This window comes from Bacillus rossius, chromosome 7 (assembly GCF_032445375.1).
Source record: "Bacillus rossius redtenbacheri isolate Brsri chromosome 7, Brsri_v3, whole genome shotgun sequence".
NCBI classification, from domain to species: Eukaryota; Metazoa; Arthropoda; class Insecta; order Phasmatodea; family Bacillidae; genus Bacillus; species Bacillus rossius.
The window spans coordinates 31,655,119-31,672,311 of record NC_086335.1 but is presented as its reverse complement, the minus strand read 5'-3'; the positions used below and the strand labels follow the sequence as shown (position 1 = coordinate 31,672,311).

General features: G+C 49.5%; 1 protein-coding gene across 3 annotated transcripts in view; it reads right to left on the bottom strand.

The window, feature by feature from the left end:
• Positions 1–15,888, bottom strand: part of LOC134533788 (kelch-like protein 5) — a 35,887-nt gene extending 19,999 nt beyond the window's left edge. Inside the window, exons 1-4 of one of the 3 annotated variants that reach the window (XM_063371445.1) lie at positions 15,848–15,888; positions 14,731–14,793; positions 1,514–1,686; positions 342–503 (exon numbers count right to left, since the gene is read on the bottom strand). In XM_063371445.1, coding sequence (XP_063227515.1) covers positions 342–503; positions 1,514–1,686; positions 14,731–14,780 — 385 coding nt within the window. In that variant the 5' untranslated portion in view covers positions 14,781–14,793; positions 15,848–15,888. Of the gene's footprint in view, positions 1–341; positions 504–1,513; positions 1,687–14,730; positions 14,794–15,593 lie in introns of all 3 variants that reach the window. The other 2 variants (XM_063371444.1, XM_063371443.1) reach the window with 2 other exon arrangements.
• Between the last annotated feature and the right edge of the window lie 1,305 nt (positions 15,889–17,193).

Here is a 17,193-nt window from a genome sequence, read left to right as displayed (position 1 = left end):
CTCTAAGATAACATCTTGTAAATTTAAATAGATAGCACAATGAGAACCAAAACCATACATTACTAATACATATAACATGCATTTTCACAAACGATAACCTAGAAAACAAAGTGAGAAACAGTAAAAACATAGTTAAATGGCTTTTCTGAATAAAATAGATATAAAAATACTTATAAAAATATTAATAATAATAAAATGCAAGTATGAAAAACTAATTCACCATGAACTTGGATCATGTAATCAGCTGATACACAGTCTTATTGGAAAATATAATGACAAAAATAATGAGCAAATGTGGGGAGGACAGGAGTCTGCAACATTACACTGCGAGCACACGATACCTGTGTAGCAGTAGTGGACGAGAGTCCAGAGTGCATCGCCATCCACGTCACGCAACATCACTTCACTCTGGCTGGCCTCGCGCAAGTCGCTGGTGAACATGGCCGCAAAATACCCTGACGCAGCACTCAGTACCAACCGGTGTGCTGGTATGCGACGGGAACCTGGCCAAAAAGAAACATCAAAACACTTCTTTCAACATTAAAAGATGCATGATCAGATCAAGAAAAAATGTTAAATTATTAGGATCAATAACTTGACATTAACCAGTGTGTGTATTAGCGTTATGTTTTTTTTTAAATGTAGTCTTTACAGTTTTTTTTTTGTTTTATGATATTGCTCATTTAATTAAACAATTCAAAATTCATAATTCTAAGACTGAGCTGCTATAATTTAATATTTATAGGCTGTTCATGATTTTTTATTTAACTACGTTTAATTAAGTACTCCAAGTTTTTTTTATTTTTATGTAACACTGCTCTTGCTGTGTTGTGTATGTTTATTTAGTAATATTGTTTGCTTGTATTTAGATAAGTGTAATGGCCTTGCAGCGTGCTGCACCTGGCAAACAGACCCGTCTCCCGCCTCAGTCAGCTTCCGATCACCAGAGCGCACAAGCATGTAGCGAGCCTACTCCACAGCAAAAAAGGAAAAACCGACCACGGGACATGGTCTGGACGCCTCCGATATTTATACAACATGCCACGTGGCTTTGTAGTAATTTAATTAGTATTACCTAGTTGTTTGTTGCTCACGTGATGATCTCTTTGGAAATTGAGGCATTAGGAACACTGGGAATCCTCATTAAATATCAGGTAAATGAAGAAAGCGTGCCCACTGAGCCACGCTGCTGAATTGACAATAATTCATGACAAAATATCCCTCAAATTATACTTTAAAATAGAGGTTTTTTGTCATTTCCTAGGGTACACTCAGGCGAGACATTTTAGGACGTTGAAAGGGGCACCCACCTGCTTCTACTCACACATTAACTCCAACCGTCCCCCTGTATGTAGTAACGATGCATCACTAAGCTGAACTACTGTCTACTGTCTTGAGGACTTTTTTCAAAGGTTGCACGAAAGACCTGAACAGTGCACATTCCCTTGGAAGGTGACCACGAGCTCAAGCCAGGGCCTAGAGGGTGGAGAGCGTGAGCGACGAGGCTACTCGCCTGCCACGAGCGTGACGTCCGTCAGCTGGTTCTTCGTGAGGTAGGCCTCCATCCTGCCGAGGCTCATCTCGGCGTGGCGCGATGACCGGAAGCACTCCTCCTGGGTGGCCAGGCTCGACAGACTGTGTCCGCTGCCCGCCTCCTGGGAGCTCATGGTCGGCGACTCCTGCCGACTGTGGACAGTCACGGCGACAAGAACGTACGACAGAACCTCGTTGATATTTTTTGAAGTTATACTTCTTTAGGAGCATTATGAAAAAAAAATTATGAGTAAAAATTACAATACGTGCGCACCATGCAACAAAATTTTCACAGTATAAAAACAAGGCTATTTACAAAAAGAAGGCTTCATACAAATAAAAATTATATATATATGCTTTTAGTTCTTATACTTTGGTGATTGATATTGAATACTGGTCCATATCATTAAAATCATTTAATTATTGTGAATATTAGTAATATAAATTGTGTTTATAAACTTTTTCAAGTGTATTAATAATATACATGAAGTTATGTTCCCGTATGTATAATTTATTTGCATTATAAATTACATAATTATTTAATAAATAATTCAAGTTAATAAATAGGAAATAATATTATGCACATTGATAATTTATCATTATTAATTTTAATTCATATTGATGATTTTACAAAACTAAATAATTATTTTTATTCACATATTTATTTTCGTATTTATTTTAAAAAAATTTAATTTAATAGAATTTGTACTTTACCAACCATAATTATAATATAACTTCAGTCCTTTTATTATTTTATTTCATTATTTGTTTGCATGCAAAAATAAAGTTAGTTTTTTATCACGCCAAGTACGTATAATTTCTAACGCGTGTACGTAAGTACATGCACCCATTTGTTTTATACAGTGAAATCCCGCTAATCCGCACTAATTGCAGCCAAGACCATTTTTTGGGATTAGCAGAATAATTGGCATAATGCAATAGTGAGTAGTAAAATACATCTCTATAAGTGTTTAGTTATAATGTAACACAGCGTATAACCTTTTTACAACAAAGAAATCACTAAACATGTTATTAAGTCCCCAGACATCAAAAATATTTTTTTAAATGCAAAAAGTATTATTTTAAACATTATTATTTTCCTAAGCTCGCCCAAATTTGACTAATTTTTGGATTAGCATGGTTCGGATTAGTGGGAATCCACTGTATTTTGTTTGGGTTAAAGGTCCTGTCTCAAAAGTCATATTGGTTACTATATTTTATTGTCACTACTCTTATTTAAGCGCTACTCCTGTAAGTTCATCACGATACCTCTCTAACATTTTATTTAACTCAAATTTACTGAGCGTTATCGAATAGCAGTAATAAGTCACACAGATGTTAATAATTCTGATTAATTGCACGACTTTTTATGGCTATTAACTTTTTGTAAAAAATTTTATCTGGTGAAAAATTTGTAAATGAACCGCAAATGCAAGGGAACTGTCATGATGAATTTGCAGGAGTAGCCCTTAAACTAAAGGAATGATAAAAAAAAAAATAACCAACAGCCTTAAGTCTTTTTGCCAGTGTAATTATTTCAGCCAGTAATGCATGACAAAGACCAGATATATTGGGAAAGAAATTGACCGTCATGGCTTAGCAGTAGTTTGAAGGTGCAGTTAAAATCCTACAAATTTCTGAGAAATATAGTATAATAATTAAAGCCTCACTGATATATACCGATGGTCGAATCAGGGCTTCTTTACAAACACTAAAGAGTGAATACAATGCAGTGCTTAACTAAATCTCTATCTGAGCAAAACACACCACATAATAATGATGTGTTAAGAAAAAGAGCAGTTTATCCGTAGTAAAATGGTATGATTTTTATATCTGGAAACATATTTCTCTAACACAGTGACGACAGTCGTCGTACCCTCCCAGATACAGAGGCCGTACCTGGCCACCGACGCGGGCCTGAGGGAGGCTGTTTTCCCCCCCAGTGAACCCCAGTGAACCCCAGTGTGTGCATCGGCTAGGGACGCACCCGCGTGCGCCCTAGCACGCCAGTGTTTTTATGTAAATATTTCCGTGTATATATGTTTCTTTCTAAATGACAGTGACTTTGTTTAAGGGTGTAAATAGTGTAACTGTTATGTATGTATTAACTATCGGCAACTATCGTGTAATTCTTGTAAACGTATCACAGTGTCTGTATGTAAGCGCGGCATGGCGCTCATCCGCGTCGCGAGGGGTGGCGCTCTCCCACGCCGGCCGATTTCCCCTCCACTCCCCCGCAGCCCGCGCGCGACGGTCCGCGGACGAGCGGGGGAGAGCAGTAGTTGAACTCAGGACTCGAGCAGCGGCGGACGTGCGCTCCGCTCCGCGCTGATCGCGAGACGGGTGTCGAGCTCACGGTCCGGCGACTCAGCCGTAGGACGAGCATCTTTCGCAGCAGCCGTGCTGCCCACGACGAGCCGCCCACGCGAGTGGGTGCCTGAGTTGCGAGTACGTAAGTTACGTCACGCATCACGTATTACGGGACGCGTAAGCTTCGTTACGCGTCGCAGAACTTTCGCAGACGTTACGAGTCAGTACGTAAGGACCGCGTACGCCTCACGTGTCTTAGTGTGGGGCGTAGTTAACCTTTGCCGTGCCATTCGCAGACGTTACGAGTCAGTACGTAGGGGCCGCGCACGCGTCACGTGCCATTACAACATAGTTGACTATCAGGAACTTTGTTACGTGGATAAAAGCCGGTACGCGTCGGGACGAGTGGGCCGTACGAGACGGTCACCGGGAGTCCGGGTCATCGGGGGAGAGGCGCGCAACCCGCGACGGATCTGCCAGGCCGCGGCAAGCTCTCTGAACGCAATAAAAGAGCTCGTGAACCGATTAACAGCGAGTGGTCCTTTCGATCTACCTGTCACTCTACCTCACCATCCCTCCAGGTCCCACATTTCCAGGTCCCGGCCACGTCGGCCTGGACCCACACCTCTCCGACGAGAGCAGTACGGGCATAACGGACATTTTTAGCAAACAGGGAAATAGGGACCAGAAGCCGAGGGACGTCATTTGGCGCCCAACTAGTGTGGCCGTAAGCATACGCAAGCGCACGCAAGCACACGCAAGCGCACGCAAGCACGCAGGTGCAGGACAGGACGGAAGCAGGTGCGGCCGCGCGGCGCAGGAGCGGCGCGAATTCGAGACGGCGCGCCGGCGGGAGATAACGCGGTGCGGGAACGTCGCGAACCGGAGACGTTCGGCGGGAGATATCGCGGCGCGGGAACGGCGCGAATACGAGACGTTTCGGCGAAAGATAACGCGTCGTGAGGGCGACAGAAATACAAGACGGCGGCGCAGCGGTATCCCGGACTGAAGATAACGCGCCGGGTAGGATCGTATTGTATTACTGTGAGAGATTGTGTTCACGATCCGTGCGTCAGTAGCTCCGAGAGGACAGAATGGCGTGGAAACAGGCGGGACAAGGGAGAGACGATCTAATAAGTTTCGAAACAGACTTGCATGAGGAAGGAGGCTCCGCGAAAATGGACGTAAAAGACGAAGTGTGCGGGTCCGGCGGCGCGGCCGAAGGCGCGAAGAGCACGGACAGCACGGACAAGGACTGTAAACGGGAACAGGGGGGCAGGCCCGCGGACATGGAGGGGCCAGTAGTGCGGTACGTGAACACGCAGTTCGAGTTGCCAGTGTTTGCGGGGAGAGACAACGAGGACCCGCGGGGTTTTTGCGGGAGTGTGAACACCTCTTAAAACTGTACGAAGTGCGACGGGCGGAGTGGGCGTCGCGAGTGGCGGGACAGCTCCGCGGCGAGGCAAGGAACTGGTGGTCAATGGCTGGGAGTTTCGATACCGAGTGGGGACATTTTGTACGCCAAGTCAGGACCAGGTTTGATAACGATCAGGCGCGGGCAATGTGTTTGCGGACATTTTACTGCCGAAACCAGGAGGAGGACGAGAGTGCGGAGCAGTTCATTTACGAGAAGTTACGCATGTTCCGCCGATTGGGAATGAGTGAGGACGTGAGTGCGGCGTTGCCAACTATTGTCGAACAATTGCTACCAGAGTTCCGTCCCTTCATGAGAACGGCGGCTGGTCGTGACACGGAGGAGTTCGTGGTCCTCGCCCGCGTGATCGAACGTGACATGTCGCAGTGGAGGACGGCGCTCAGGGGCGCGAGGACCCCCCGTGCCCGCTCGGGGCCGCGGGGGGTGACCGTCACGGAGGTCACGGACAGTGATTTGGCCGTGGTGAGCTACGCCGGCGGCGCGGGACCGCGCAAGACAACAGACCGTGGTGGCACCAGGGATCGTCCGGAATCAGCTGCGGCAGGAGGGGGACGTCACGAGCGGACAGCTACGAGAGAGAGGGATGAACGTCCGCCGCGATGCCGATTTTGCCCGGAGGCGTACCATTGGCATCGCCTCTGCCCCACCAGAGCCGCGTGGGAGGAGGCGCGCGAAGGCAGCACGTCGCAAGCGGGAAACGCAGGACCGGGGGCGGAGGGTCAACTGGGTGCCGTTCCCCGGTTCGCCAGTCACCGGCAGACCCAGTAACCGACAGGACTCGTCGACCACCACCGGAGCCTACCACACCAACGCCGAGTACGCCGCAAGAGAGCGAGGGGCAACAGACCCGCTCCTCGCCAGCTGTCCCCGTGCCGGGGCAACCCCATGGACAGCCGAAGGCCGGCACAACCACAGCGGCCCTGAGGCCGGTTATACCAGGGCCGGACCAGCCGCACCGTCAACATGCCATCGACGAGGTGGGCAACCGGAGCGGCAGCGTGGGCATTCCACCAGCAGTCCCCGTGCGGGGGCAACTGGATGCCGCCAAGATCACAGCGGCCCCGACGGAGGTTTTTCCGGGGCCGGACCAGCCGCCTCGTCGACCTGTCGTCGACGAGGTGGACCACCGGAACGTCAACACGTCGACGCCAGAGCGAGCCGCGGATCTCGCCGCGAGTTCCCCACGCCCGGACGGCCAGGCGGCCGGGGGCGGTGGGGGACAGACGACTGCACAGCTGGGGCAGGTCGGCCCCGAGGAGCCGGAGCTGCTGCGAGTTCCTGTCCGGGCTAACGGGCGGGAGATGCTGGCCCTGGTGGACACCGCCGCCAGCCGTACCTACATCGCGGCCCACCTGGTGGGAGCGGAGGCAGTGACACCACGGAGGGAGCTGGTGCAGCTGGCCACCAGGGACGCCGTCATCGCAGCAGGGGGCATCACTCAGGTAACATTGAGCATCGTTGGTCACGTTAGCCACATCGAGGCCTGGGTGGTCCCCGAGCTCCGCGAGGGGCTGATCCTGGGGGTCCCGTGGCTGCACGAGGTCGACGCCACCGTGGAAGTACGAGCCGACCGGATGCACTTCGGCACCCGGGGGCGCTGGACGGTGTACGGCGTGCACCAGGTCCCCCCCAGTCCCCCTCAGTCAGTCATCCGCCTAGAGGATCTTCAGCACGGTGTCCCCGAGGAGTACGTCGACGTCATCAACAATGTCCTCGCCTCCCAGGCACAGGTATTTGCGGCCGCGGACCGGCTACGACGGACGAACGTGACTGAGCACCGGATACCGATGGTACCGCACCGCCCCCCCTTTGAGAAGGTATACGGATTTGGCATCCGGGAACGGGGGGCCATACAGACTCAAATTGACGAGATGTTACGTGACGGGGTGATTGAACCCAGCACCTCGCCGTACAACTCGCGGGTGGTGCTGGCCACTAAGAAAGACGGAAGTCTACGCTTTTGCGTAAACTTCAAGGCAATAAACAAACTGACCATTCCCGCCCCGCCCCCACAGATTAACATCACAGACGCTCTGGCAGGACTGGGGGACGCTACTATCTTCACGACACTTGACTTGAAATCGGGCTACTGGCAGGTGCCGGTATGCCCAGAGGACCGCCCCAAGACGGCATTTACAGCGCCAGACGGCCGACGTTACCAGTTCTGCGCCATGCCGTTTGGTCTCATGGACGCCCCTGCCACGTTCCAGGCACTGATGGTACGTGTTCTGGATGGGTACATTGGTGAGTTCGCCAGTGCCTATCTGGACGACGTTATCATATGGTCCAGGACGTGGGAGGAGCACGCGCACCATCTGGCACTGGTGCTAGAACGAATGGCCAGACACGGACTGACGTGTGCCCCAAAGAAATGCCACATTGGGGCCACAGAAATCGAGTTCCTGGGACACATAGTGACGGCGGAGGGGTGCCGCCCCCGACCTGAGCAGTTGGAGCTGATTGAGGGAAAGGGGGCACCGAAGACCAGGAAGCAGCTCCAGAAGCTGCTGGGGCTGCTCAACTGGCTGCGGTCCTTCGTCCCCGACTTCGCCACGGTGACGGCCCCGATGACGGACCTACTGTCGCCGAAGACTAAGTTCCGGTGGACCCCCGCCGCGGACGAGGCCTTGCGACAGGTAAAGCACCGGTTCAGGAACTGTCACACGCTCTCACGCCTGGTGCCCAGCCGCCCCATCTTCATCCAGACAGATGCGAGTCAGGAGGGGATGGGGGCGGTGCTGTATCAGGTGGATGACCGGGGCGTGAGACGCGTGATCGAGTACGCCAGTGCTAAGTTTGGGCAGGCTGAGCGGAGGTATCACGTGAATGAGCAGGAGTGCCTGGCGGTGGTCTGGGCACTGCAGAGGTACCGTCACCACGTCGAGGGGCGCTCATTCACGCTGAGAACCGACAGCCAGTGCCTCCGCTGGTTAGACTCCGCTCAGGGCCGGAAGTCTAAGTTCACTCGGTGGGCCATGCTGATCCAGGAATTCTCGTTCACGGTCGAACACATTCCTGGACGTGAAAATCAGCTGGCCGACGAGTTGTCCCGGAATCCGGATCCTGAGAACGAGTTCCACGACGATCAGGGCTGGGAGGAAGTGCTCCTCCCTGAGCGTGGGCGCGGGGTAGAGGACTCGGTGCCGCGACCGTGCGCGTTGTACGCGCTGACAAGCTCCACTGCTCCTGCACCCGACGCGCGACCTGAGACAATGACTGACCTGCTCGCGTGGGTCCACGCAGCGCAACTCCGGGACCCCGACACCCAGACTCGACTGACAGAGTGCGGGGAGGGGGTGGTACCGTGCTGCCGAAGTCTGAACGGGGTGCTCCAGACCAGGGGGGCTCACAGGACGAGCGGGTGGCAGACCCACGTGCCGCCCGAGGCGAGGCGCTGGGTCCTGAGCTACCTGCATGACCACCCCCTGGCAGGACACCCGGGTGTGGAACAGACGCTGCGGGAGGTCAGACGGACGTTCCACTGGCCTGGCGACGCGGCAGAAGTGAGACGCTACGTGCGGGCCTGCCTGCGTTGCCAGGAGCGGAAGTCCAGGCGACCCGACGGCAGGGAGCAGCAGGTTCCACGGCGGCCCCGAGATCCCTTCCACACTGTGGCGGTGGATATTATGGGGCCGTACCCTCGCACGTCCCGTGGTCGGCGATTCATTGTTGTGGTCACGAACGTCTTCTCCCGCTGGGCGGAGGCGTTCGCAGTACCAAACGTGAAGGCCGGCACCGTGATTGCCCTGCTAGAGCGCGAGTTCTTCCCGCGATACGGGTACCCCGCGGTCCTGCTGACGGATAACGGGGTGCACTTCACGGGGAGAAGCTGGCGAATGTCCTGCGCGGGGTGGGGGGTGGAGCATCACACGACGCCCACCTACCATCCGCGTGCGAATCCGACCGAAAGGCGGAATCAGGACATTAAAACTCAGCTGCGCATCCGGTTGGACGAGGACCACACCAAGTGGGACCTGCACCTGCCGACGCTGCTGTTTTGCCTGCGCCGTCGGACGAACGCGGTCACGGGCCGTTCCCCCGCTGAACTGGTGCAGGGCAGAAACCTCGCCCTGCCCGGGGAGGCGCGTTCACCCCCCGACTCACACGACGTAACCGCGCACGATCTGCGCGAAGACGCCCGACGTCGCCAAGCTGACTACCTGACTAGACGCACGCCGCAGACGCACCGACCCCCTGAACGTTTGGAGCCTGGTCAGTAGGTGTTTGTTAAGTGTCATCACCTGTCGGCTGGCGAGAGGGGTTTTTGCGCCAGTCTGGCCCCTAAGTGGGCAGAACCTCAGGAGATCGTAGACAGACTGGGGACCACCTCGTACCTCGTGCGTCGCGCCGACGGACGGACGACTAAGGTACACAGGGACGACATTCGACTGATAGGCGACCCACATGACGAGTACGACCACGACGACGGCGGACCAGTGGACGGTGACGGGGCCGAGGATGGCGTCACCGAGGGTGTGCTGGCCAACCTTGGCGCCCCTGTGGTGGCACCGCCGGAGCCGGATCAGGGACGTCGACGGGGACACGCCCACCCCAGGTCACAGCGGGGGGTTGGCAGGAACGTTGACGGGAACGACGACACACGGGACGGGACCGATGACAACGTCGCAGTAGGTGTACTGGTCGACCTCGGTGACCCCGTAGTGACGCCACCGGAGCCGGATCAGGGACGTCGACGGGGACACGCCCACCCCAGGTCACAGCGGGGGGTTGGCAGGAACGTTGACGGGAACGACGACACACGGGACAGGACCGATGACAACGTCGCAGTAGGTGTACTGGTCGACCTCGGTGACCCCGTGGTGACGCCACCGGAGCTAGATCAGGGACGTCGACGGGGACACGCCCACCCCAGGTCACAGCGGGGGGTTGGCAGGAACGTTGACGGGGACGTCAACACCTTGGGCACGACACATGAACGGACCCTCACGACGGCTCCGACTCAGCCTCCTATGGGGGGACAGCAAGGGGGGGACGGCGGTTGGCGACTGTCAGGAGGGGGCGGGGAAAGGACGCCCGTCAGAAGGGGCGGAAGGGGTCCGCGTGGCGCAAGCATGGCAGAGCTGGAGCGCTTCGTGGACCGCGTGCTCCCGCCTGATGACGTCAGCGCCTACGCCAATGACACTGACGGACCACTCATCGAGGACGTGACGCATGACAACACTGCACAGGGCGACCTGGTCGACCTGAGTGAACCAGTGGTGACGTTGCCGGAGCCTATCCAGAGACGTGGACGGAGGTACGTCCACCCCTGGGAACGGCGGGTGACGGGGACGGACGTGAGCAAGGACGTGACAGACGGGGTAACGGTCCGGCTCCTCAGTGGGGAGGGCGATGTCGACAGGGCCCAGCAGGTGGTCCTGGACTTGCCTTCCGGGGAGCCGATGTTGACCGCTCACGCGGGGAGGGGACCGGCGTTGCGCCGGTCCACGCGTGAGAAGACGGCCCCCCACTACCTCCGAGATTACGAGTGGGGGAGTCATCACAAGCCCCGAGACGTGAGACAGACGGCCGACGGGGGGTTACGCTGCAGCGTGATGCGGCTCCTGCCCCAGTTTGCCCGACCCAGACGAACTGACGTGACGGACTCCGACGACCAGACACGTGGCCGGACGCGGACGCGGCTGCCGGTCTAGGTCGGCGTCGGGGGCCAGGACGGCCTCGGGAGAGGGGGGGCATATGACGACAGTCGTCGTACCCTCCCAGATACAGAGGCCGTACCTGGCCACCGACGCGGGCCTGAGGGGGGCTGTTTTCCCCCCCAGTGAACCCCAGTGAACCCCAGTGTGTGCATCGGCTAGGGACGCACCCGCGTGCGCCCTAGCACGCGAGTGTTTTTATGTAAATATTTCCGTGTATATATGTTTCTTTCTAAATGACAGTGACTTTGTTTAAGGGTGCAAATAGTGTAACTGTTATGTATGTATTAACTATCGGCAACTATCGTGTAATTCTTGTAAACGTATCGCAGTGTCTGTATGTAAGCGCGGCCTGGCGCTCATCCGCGTCGCGAGGGGTGGCGCTCTCCCACTCCGGCCGATTTCCCCTCCACTCCCCCGCAGCCCGCGCGCGACGGTCCGCGGACGAGCGGGGGAGAGCAGTAGTTGAACTCAGGACTCGAGCAGCGGCGGACGTGCGCTCCGCTCCGCGCTGATCGCGAGACGGGTGTCGAGCTCACGGTCCGGCGACTCAGCCGTAGGACGAGCATCTTTCGCAGCAGCCGTGCTGCCCACGACGAGCCGCCCACGCGAGTGGGTGCCTGAGTTGCGAGTACGTAAGTTACGTCACGCATCACGTATTACGGGACGCGTAAGCTTCGTTACGCGTCGCAGAACTTTCGCAGACGTTACGAGTCAGTACGTAAGGACCGCGTACGCCTCACGTGTCTTAGTGTGGGGCGTAGTTAACCTTTGCCGTGCCATTCGCAGACGTTACGAGTCAGTACGTAGGGGCCGCGCACGCGTCACGTGCCATTACAACATAGTTGACTATCAGGAACTTTGTTACGTGGATAAAAGCCGGTACGCGTCGGGACGAGTGGGCCGTACGAGACGGTCACCGGGAGTCCGGGTCATCGGGGGAGAGGCGCGCAACCCGCGACGGATCTGCCAGGCCGCGGCAAGCTCTCTGAACGCAATAAAAGAGCTTGTGAACCGATTAACAGCGAGTGGTCCTTTCGATCTACCTGTCACTCTACCTCACCATCCCTCCAGGTCCCACATTTCCAGGTCCCGGCCACGTCGGCCTGGACCCACACCTCTCCGACGAGAGCAGTACGGGCATAACGGATATTTTTAGCAAACAGGGAAATAGGGACCAGAAGCCGAGGGACGTCAACAGGATGCAACTTGGTATCTTCTAGGGTCACCAGTTTGCCTAGAGCACACTTTGAGAACCACTGGCTTATACTAAGAATTATCCCAGCATTTTCTGGAGTGATTTTGGAGAAACCATGGATAACCAAAATCAGGATGGTCGGACAGAGATTTTAACCCGGCTCCTCTGGAACATGAGTCTGGTTTCTTAATACTGTGTCACCATGCTTCACTGAACCCTTGTTAAGGCGGATCGTTTGCTACAGAGGTTGGTAAAAGATAACAAAAATTTGGTTTACTGGAGGATTTCGCAAAAATAACTACCTATTCCAACTTAAAGCAAATATCCTTTACAAAGAACAAAACATGCTAGACAAACAAAAACTAACATACAATTTTTTTTTTTTTTTTTTTTTTTTTTTGAAATCTGTTTATTTAAATTGATCCAGGTTGTATACAAATCTGAGTAAAAAGGTTTCAACGATGTTCTACTGTATTGGAATATTACAAAACCACGGGGGAAGATCACTGCAGGTCACCCAGCAGTAAAAAATACTTTTTTTAACATTGCACACAAAAACTTTTAGGAACTAATGCAGTACGAAGTGGCAATACCTCCAAATAGGATTCTTAAGGTGCTTGACCTGTTTATCAAAGTATATCTTGAACGTGACAATCATGTAAGCCTGCAGGGAACAAACACAGCTAGCTACAAATTGCCCTATATAAACACTCTGCCAGAACACCAGATCTTAGTTGTTGGTTGCCCTTGAAGTCCGATGCAACAAGGCATGCCAAAATGTCGGGCACATAACATGGACCATGCCATAAGCTCAGTTTGGTTTTAATACCTAATTTGATTCAGGCTTCAATCATTCTTTTTGTTTTGGGTTGAAGTGTTATTTAATTTGTGGCAGCCCTACACTTTGTGGGGCTTTGGGGTATTTACTTTTGTGGGGGTCTTAATATTTTGGAGGTGGGCCTGGGAATATCAAATGGTCCAGAGAAATAAAAAAAAAGGGGGGGGTTGGACCACCCCTGAAATTTTTGAAAAATAAACTCTTTAAAACCACTTTTTAGCCAACTTGGGGTTATGCTGATTCATCTTAAGAAATGTTTATAATCTTTCAAATGCTAACAACCATACTCTGGTAAAATCATGTCATTATAAGGCAGTAAAACCTTTAAAAAGTTTTTGTAATATCATATAAGTAATGAAAATTCAGTTGAAATCTTAAGGTATTGTTGCCCAGCAATTATAATTAATTCTAATAACAATTTAGTTCTTTTCTCATTAATGTCCACATATTTAAACAGAAAACTAAACAAAAAAGAAAAAGAAAAATGAAAACAGTTTTCGCGGGGCCCTTGGTGGTTGCCCAGCCTTATAATATGATATGAATTAATTAAAAAATGACTTGTCTTATTGCATATCTAATATCAAGATCACTAATCATGTAGATTCAGAAATAGGCCACTCCATTGCACTGAACTTTGCAACAGACATTCCAGCTTACAATACAGGAGATCTATTTTTCAGATAGCTACTAATGGATGACAGATACACCAAAATTTCCAATGGGAAAAATAATAAATGCAAATCACTATCAAATTCAGCAGACAACACCATGTCCAAGTCCAATTTTTTACAGTATCAATGCTTAAGTATAGCTCAAAAACTTATAAATACAAAATTTTGTTATATTCTTTGCCTTATCTGAAGTCCCTGCTCTTTCAAATTAGCTAAATGAAATTTATTATTCTTTCTCAAATTTCTTATAAAATATAAACATGACCTCCAGGACAAGTTAAAACACTATAAATATGTAATAAAGCAATGTGATAAAATATCCATACTACTTACAGCAGTTAATTACGCTGGTTACACAAATGAAAAAAATAACAGTAACAGTAAGTCTTGCGCACAAGATTAGACTGCCATGTTTTTGGCCCTACTGATTCACAATAGCGCATAGGACGGTTGTGCGCTTGGTAGACAGGTTGTGCACACAGGAAGGAAATTAATATATTTTATTCCTGTTACAGACGGATGGCGCAAAAACCAATGCGAGTAGAGTAGGAAGCCATTTAGGCAGGACTATAGAACTGTTTATATTTATCAATCATATTGTGGCAAGACATTATCGAGATATTACAATGCTCAGGTGTGATTTCTGCTTGAAAAATTGATTAATGCTATTACTTATAACTTATAAGTCACTAGCAAATATTGTAAATAAATAATGTGTATTGAATAGAATAGTTAACAAAAAATTTATATAACCCTTTATATTCATAAGTTGAAAAACTGTGCCCACAAATTGCTGGTCAGATGTAACGGGATAATCATTTGGTAGTTCCTATCACTACTTGGTTAATATAGTTACTAACACTGTCAACAGATGTCAGATACATCACAAAATTTCATTGGCTGAAATCAACAGTAATATTTCAATTGTGAACCGATTTGACACAAGTTGTGTGTACAGTCGTGTGCATGGCCTGCTGAGCACTACCTTGTATTTTTTCAATTGGAAACCCAGACTTTCTTTTACTATTCAGTAATTTCTAATACGACTACACACAAAAAATGTTTCAAAAACCAAAGTTATATTTTACCTGTCACAATCTTCTGAAGTGCTCTTCCTATCTCGACTCGAAATGGACATCACCACCTTTCGTCTGTGGGAAAAACGTTTTTCACTGTAGACATTTGTACAGCACAAAACTTGTTTCTTCTGACTTAGGCATTGGTCTCACGTGCTGAGGTCATTTCTTTTTACTATAGTTCTTGTTAATTAAAAGATTTTCCTGTAAATTTATTTTCTCTGCACTGTTGCATTTTTTTTTTTTTTTTTTTAGTCACCATTTCATTAAAAGATATTTAATAAACATTATTTTCAAGCTGTAAAAAATCACACAAGTGTTCAAATTTATATTACCTGTGTGATATTTCACTGCAATTAAATTATTATTAGTAAAAATATGTTGAGAAAATTTCAGATGAAACTATTTATTGCAATTAATTAAAAGTTTCATTTTCATTTTCTTTTTATTGCTTTGACTTAATATTTATTTTGAAATCTGTAGAGATTTCTTCATTTGAAAGAAAACTTTAAAAACCAATAGTTGGGTTTGATTTATCATTTTGTTTTGATTATAACTTGAAAACTGCGAAAAGAGTATTTATATATGTACAACATGATACCCTTGGTCTGTGAACCTAACCTGCATTTACAGTGTGTGGTGGTGTTAAACATTGCACTTCCTTTAATTCAAAATAGTTACTAGCAACGTACGCTTTTATTAAGGATGTTAAAAAGCTATAAATAGAGTATTCAAAATGCAGTACATTAACTTAAAATAAATTACATTGTCAGTCATAATAAAATGACTAAAGCAATTGGTTGAATATTATCTATCAAATCCTTACACCTTTAAGTAACATCATTAAATGCATTATTACAAAAACCAATTCAAACCTTAACCATCAGCAACTATTTTCCAAAACCCAATAATTTAATTAGGTGGCGAAAAAAAGCCTATAAGCACTAAACAATTAAAATTGTTTAACTGTCTAATTTTAAATAAAATACCAGAGATTTCTCGGGCAATTTGGGTTCACAGAAATCTGCGGATTTAATTTTCAATCTTCACGAAATCAGAAATTACTATCAGAAAAAATTTGTAATACAAAACAAAGAACCCGGCTGTCATAACACGACGATGTGCTTACCAGTCTTGTCTTGTTTACCAACATAGGGTCTTCGCAGTGTTGCCAGCCATAGCATTAGCACTTGGGTCCACTCACCTCTTAATTCGGGTACTTTCATATACGAGAAGTTCTCAGTTCGGGTACTATTCAAGAAAATACACAAAAAAAAAGTATGAAAACAAAATATTGTTGTCTTCTTAAATACAAAAATCATAAACACTGTTCGGTTAAATTTCATAATTGTGTAAAAACATAAAATTTTAATATTGGCTTTGCTGCTAAGATTTAAAAATACATCGTATGTTTAAGAAGGGGGAACATAAAAAATGTAAACTATGAATATTACTACTCCAGCCATATGTGAAAAATACTATTTTAATTTTAAAGATTAGTGTAACATTATTGTAATGATTAGGAATGTGTAATATAAATATGGTGACTTAAATTTGTGTTATGCTTTAATAGTGTGACGTCGTCTGGCCGACGACCACCCCAGAGCCCGACCTGCACCCGCCAGTATACGCTCCCGCTAACGGAACACACCCCTGGCCATGGCCCACCCGAGTCAGGCGACCCGAACAGCAATCAAAGACAAAGCCGCGGAAACCTGAGTAGACAAGAGAAGAACCGTACCCATTCCTCCTAAAACATTAAATTAGGATTTTAGCGACAATAAAATCTCTTCCAGACACACCCGTTTGGAGTCTAGCGTAATGAGGTCACGCCTGGCGCGAGAGAGGCCGAGCCTCCCTCAGACGCCATGCCAGTTCGGCAGTTCAGCGCAGCTCATGGACCGGGGCGGACCTACGTCCCACGGAGAGGCAACATCCTTTGTCTACATTGAAAGTAACGTCCGGTAAATATAGTCACTAATTAACCAAACCCCTTTTATTACTTAACCTCTCCGTGAGTACCCGGTCCCTTTTTACGGTCCAGGACCTAATCCGGCCGCATCAACTTAAGGACACCCCGCACCACACTTGGTCAGTGGGGCTGCTCTTCAGCATACGGCACGGGCCGTCTCCCGCAACGTACAGAACTTTGTTTAAGGTCACGCGCACGGCGCTGACCACAAACCCGCAAGGGAACTTGGACAAACTTAATTGCGGTGCGTGTTTCACCACAGTGGGCACAACACCCGCGCCGAGACATTTGCATACGGGATTGGCCGTCTCCAATCGCCCGCCCCTTAATTCAGTGTATTTTTGTATCCCGTATTTTGTACTGCTAACTTACGTTACCCGAGTAACGAGTGCCACGTAACTTGTGCGCGCCCCCTTCATCCAGTGTATTTTTGTATCCCGTGTTTTGTATTGCTAACGTACGTTACCCGAATAACGAGTGCCACGTAACTTGTGCGCACCCCT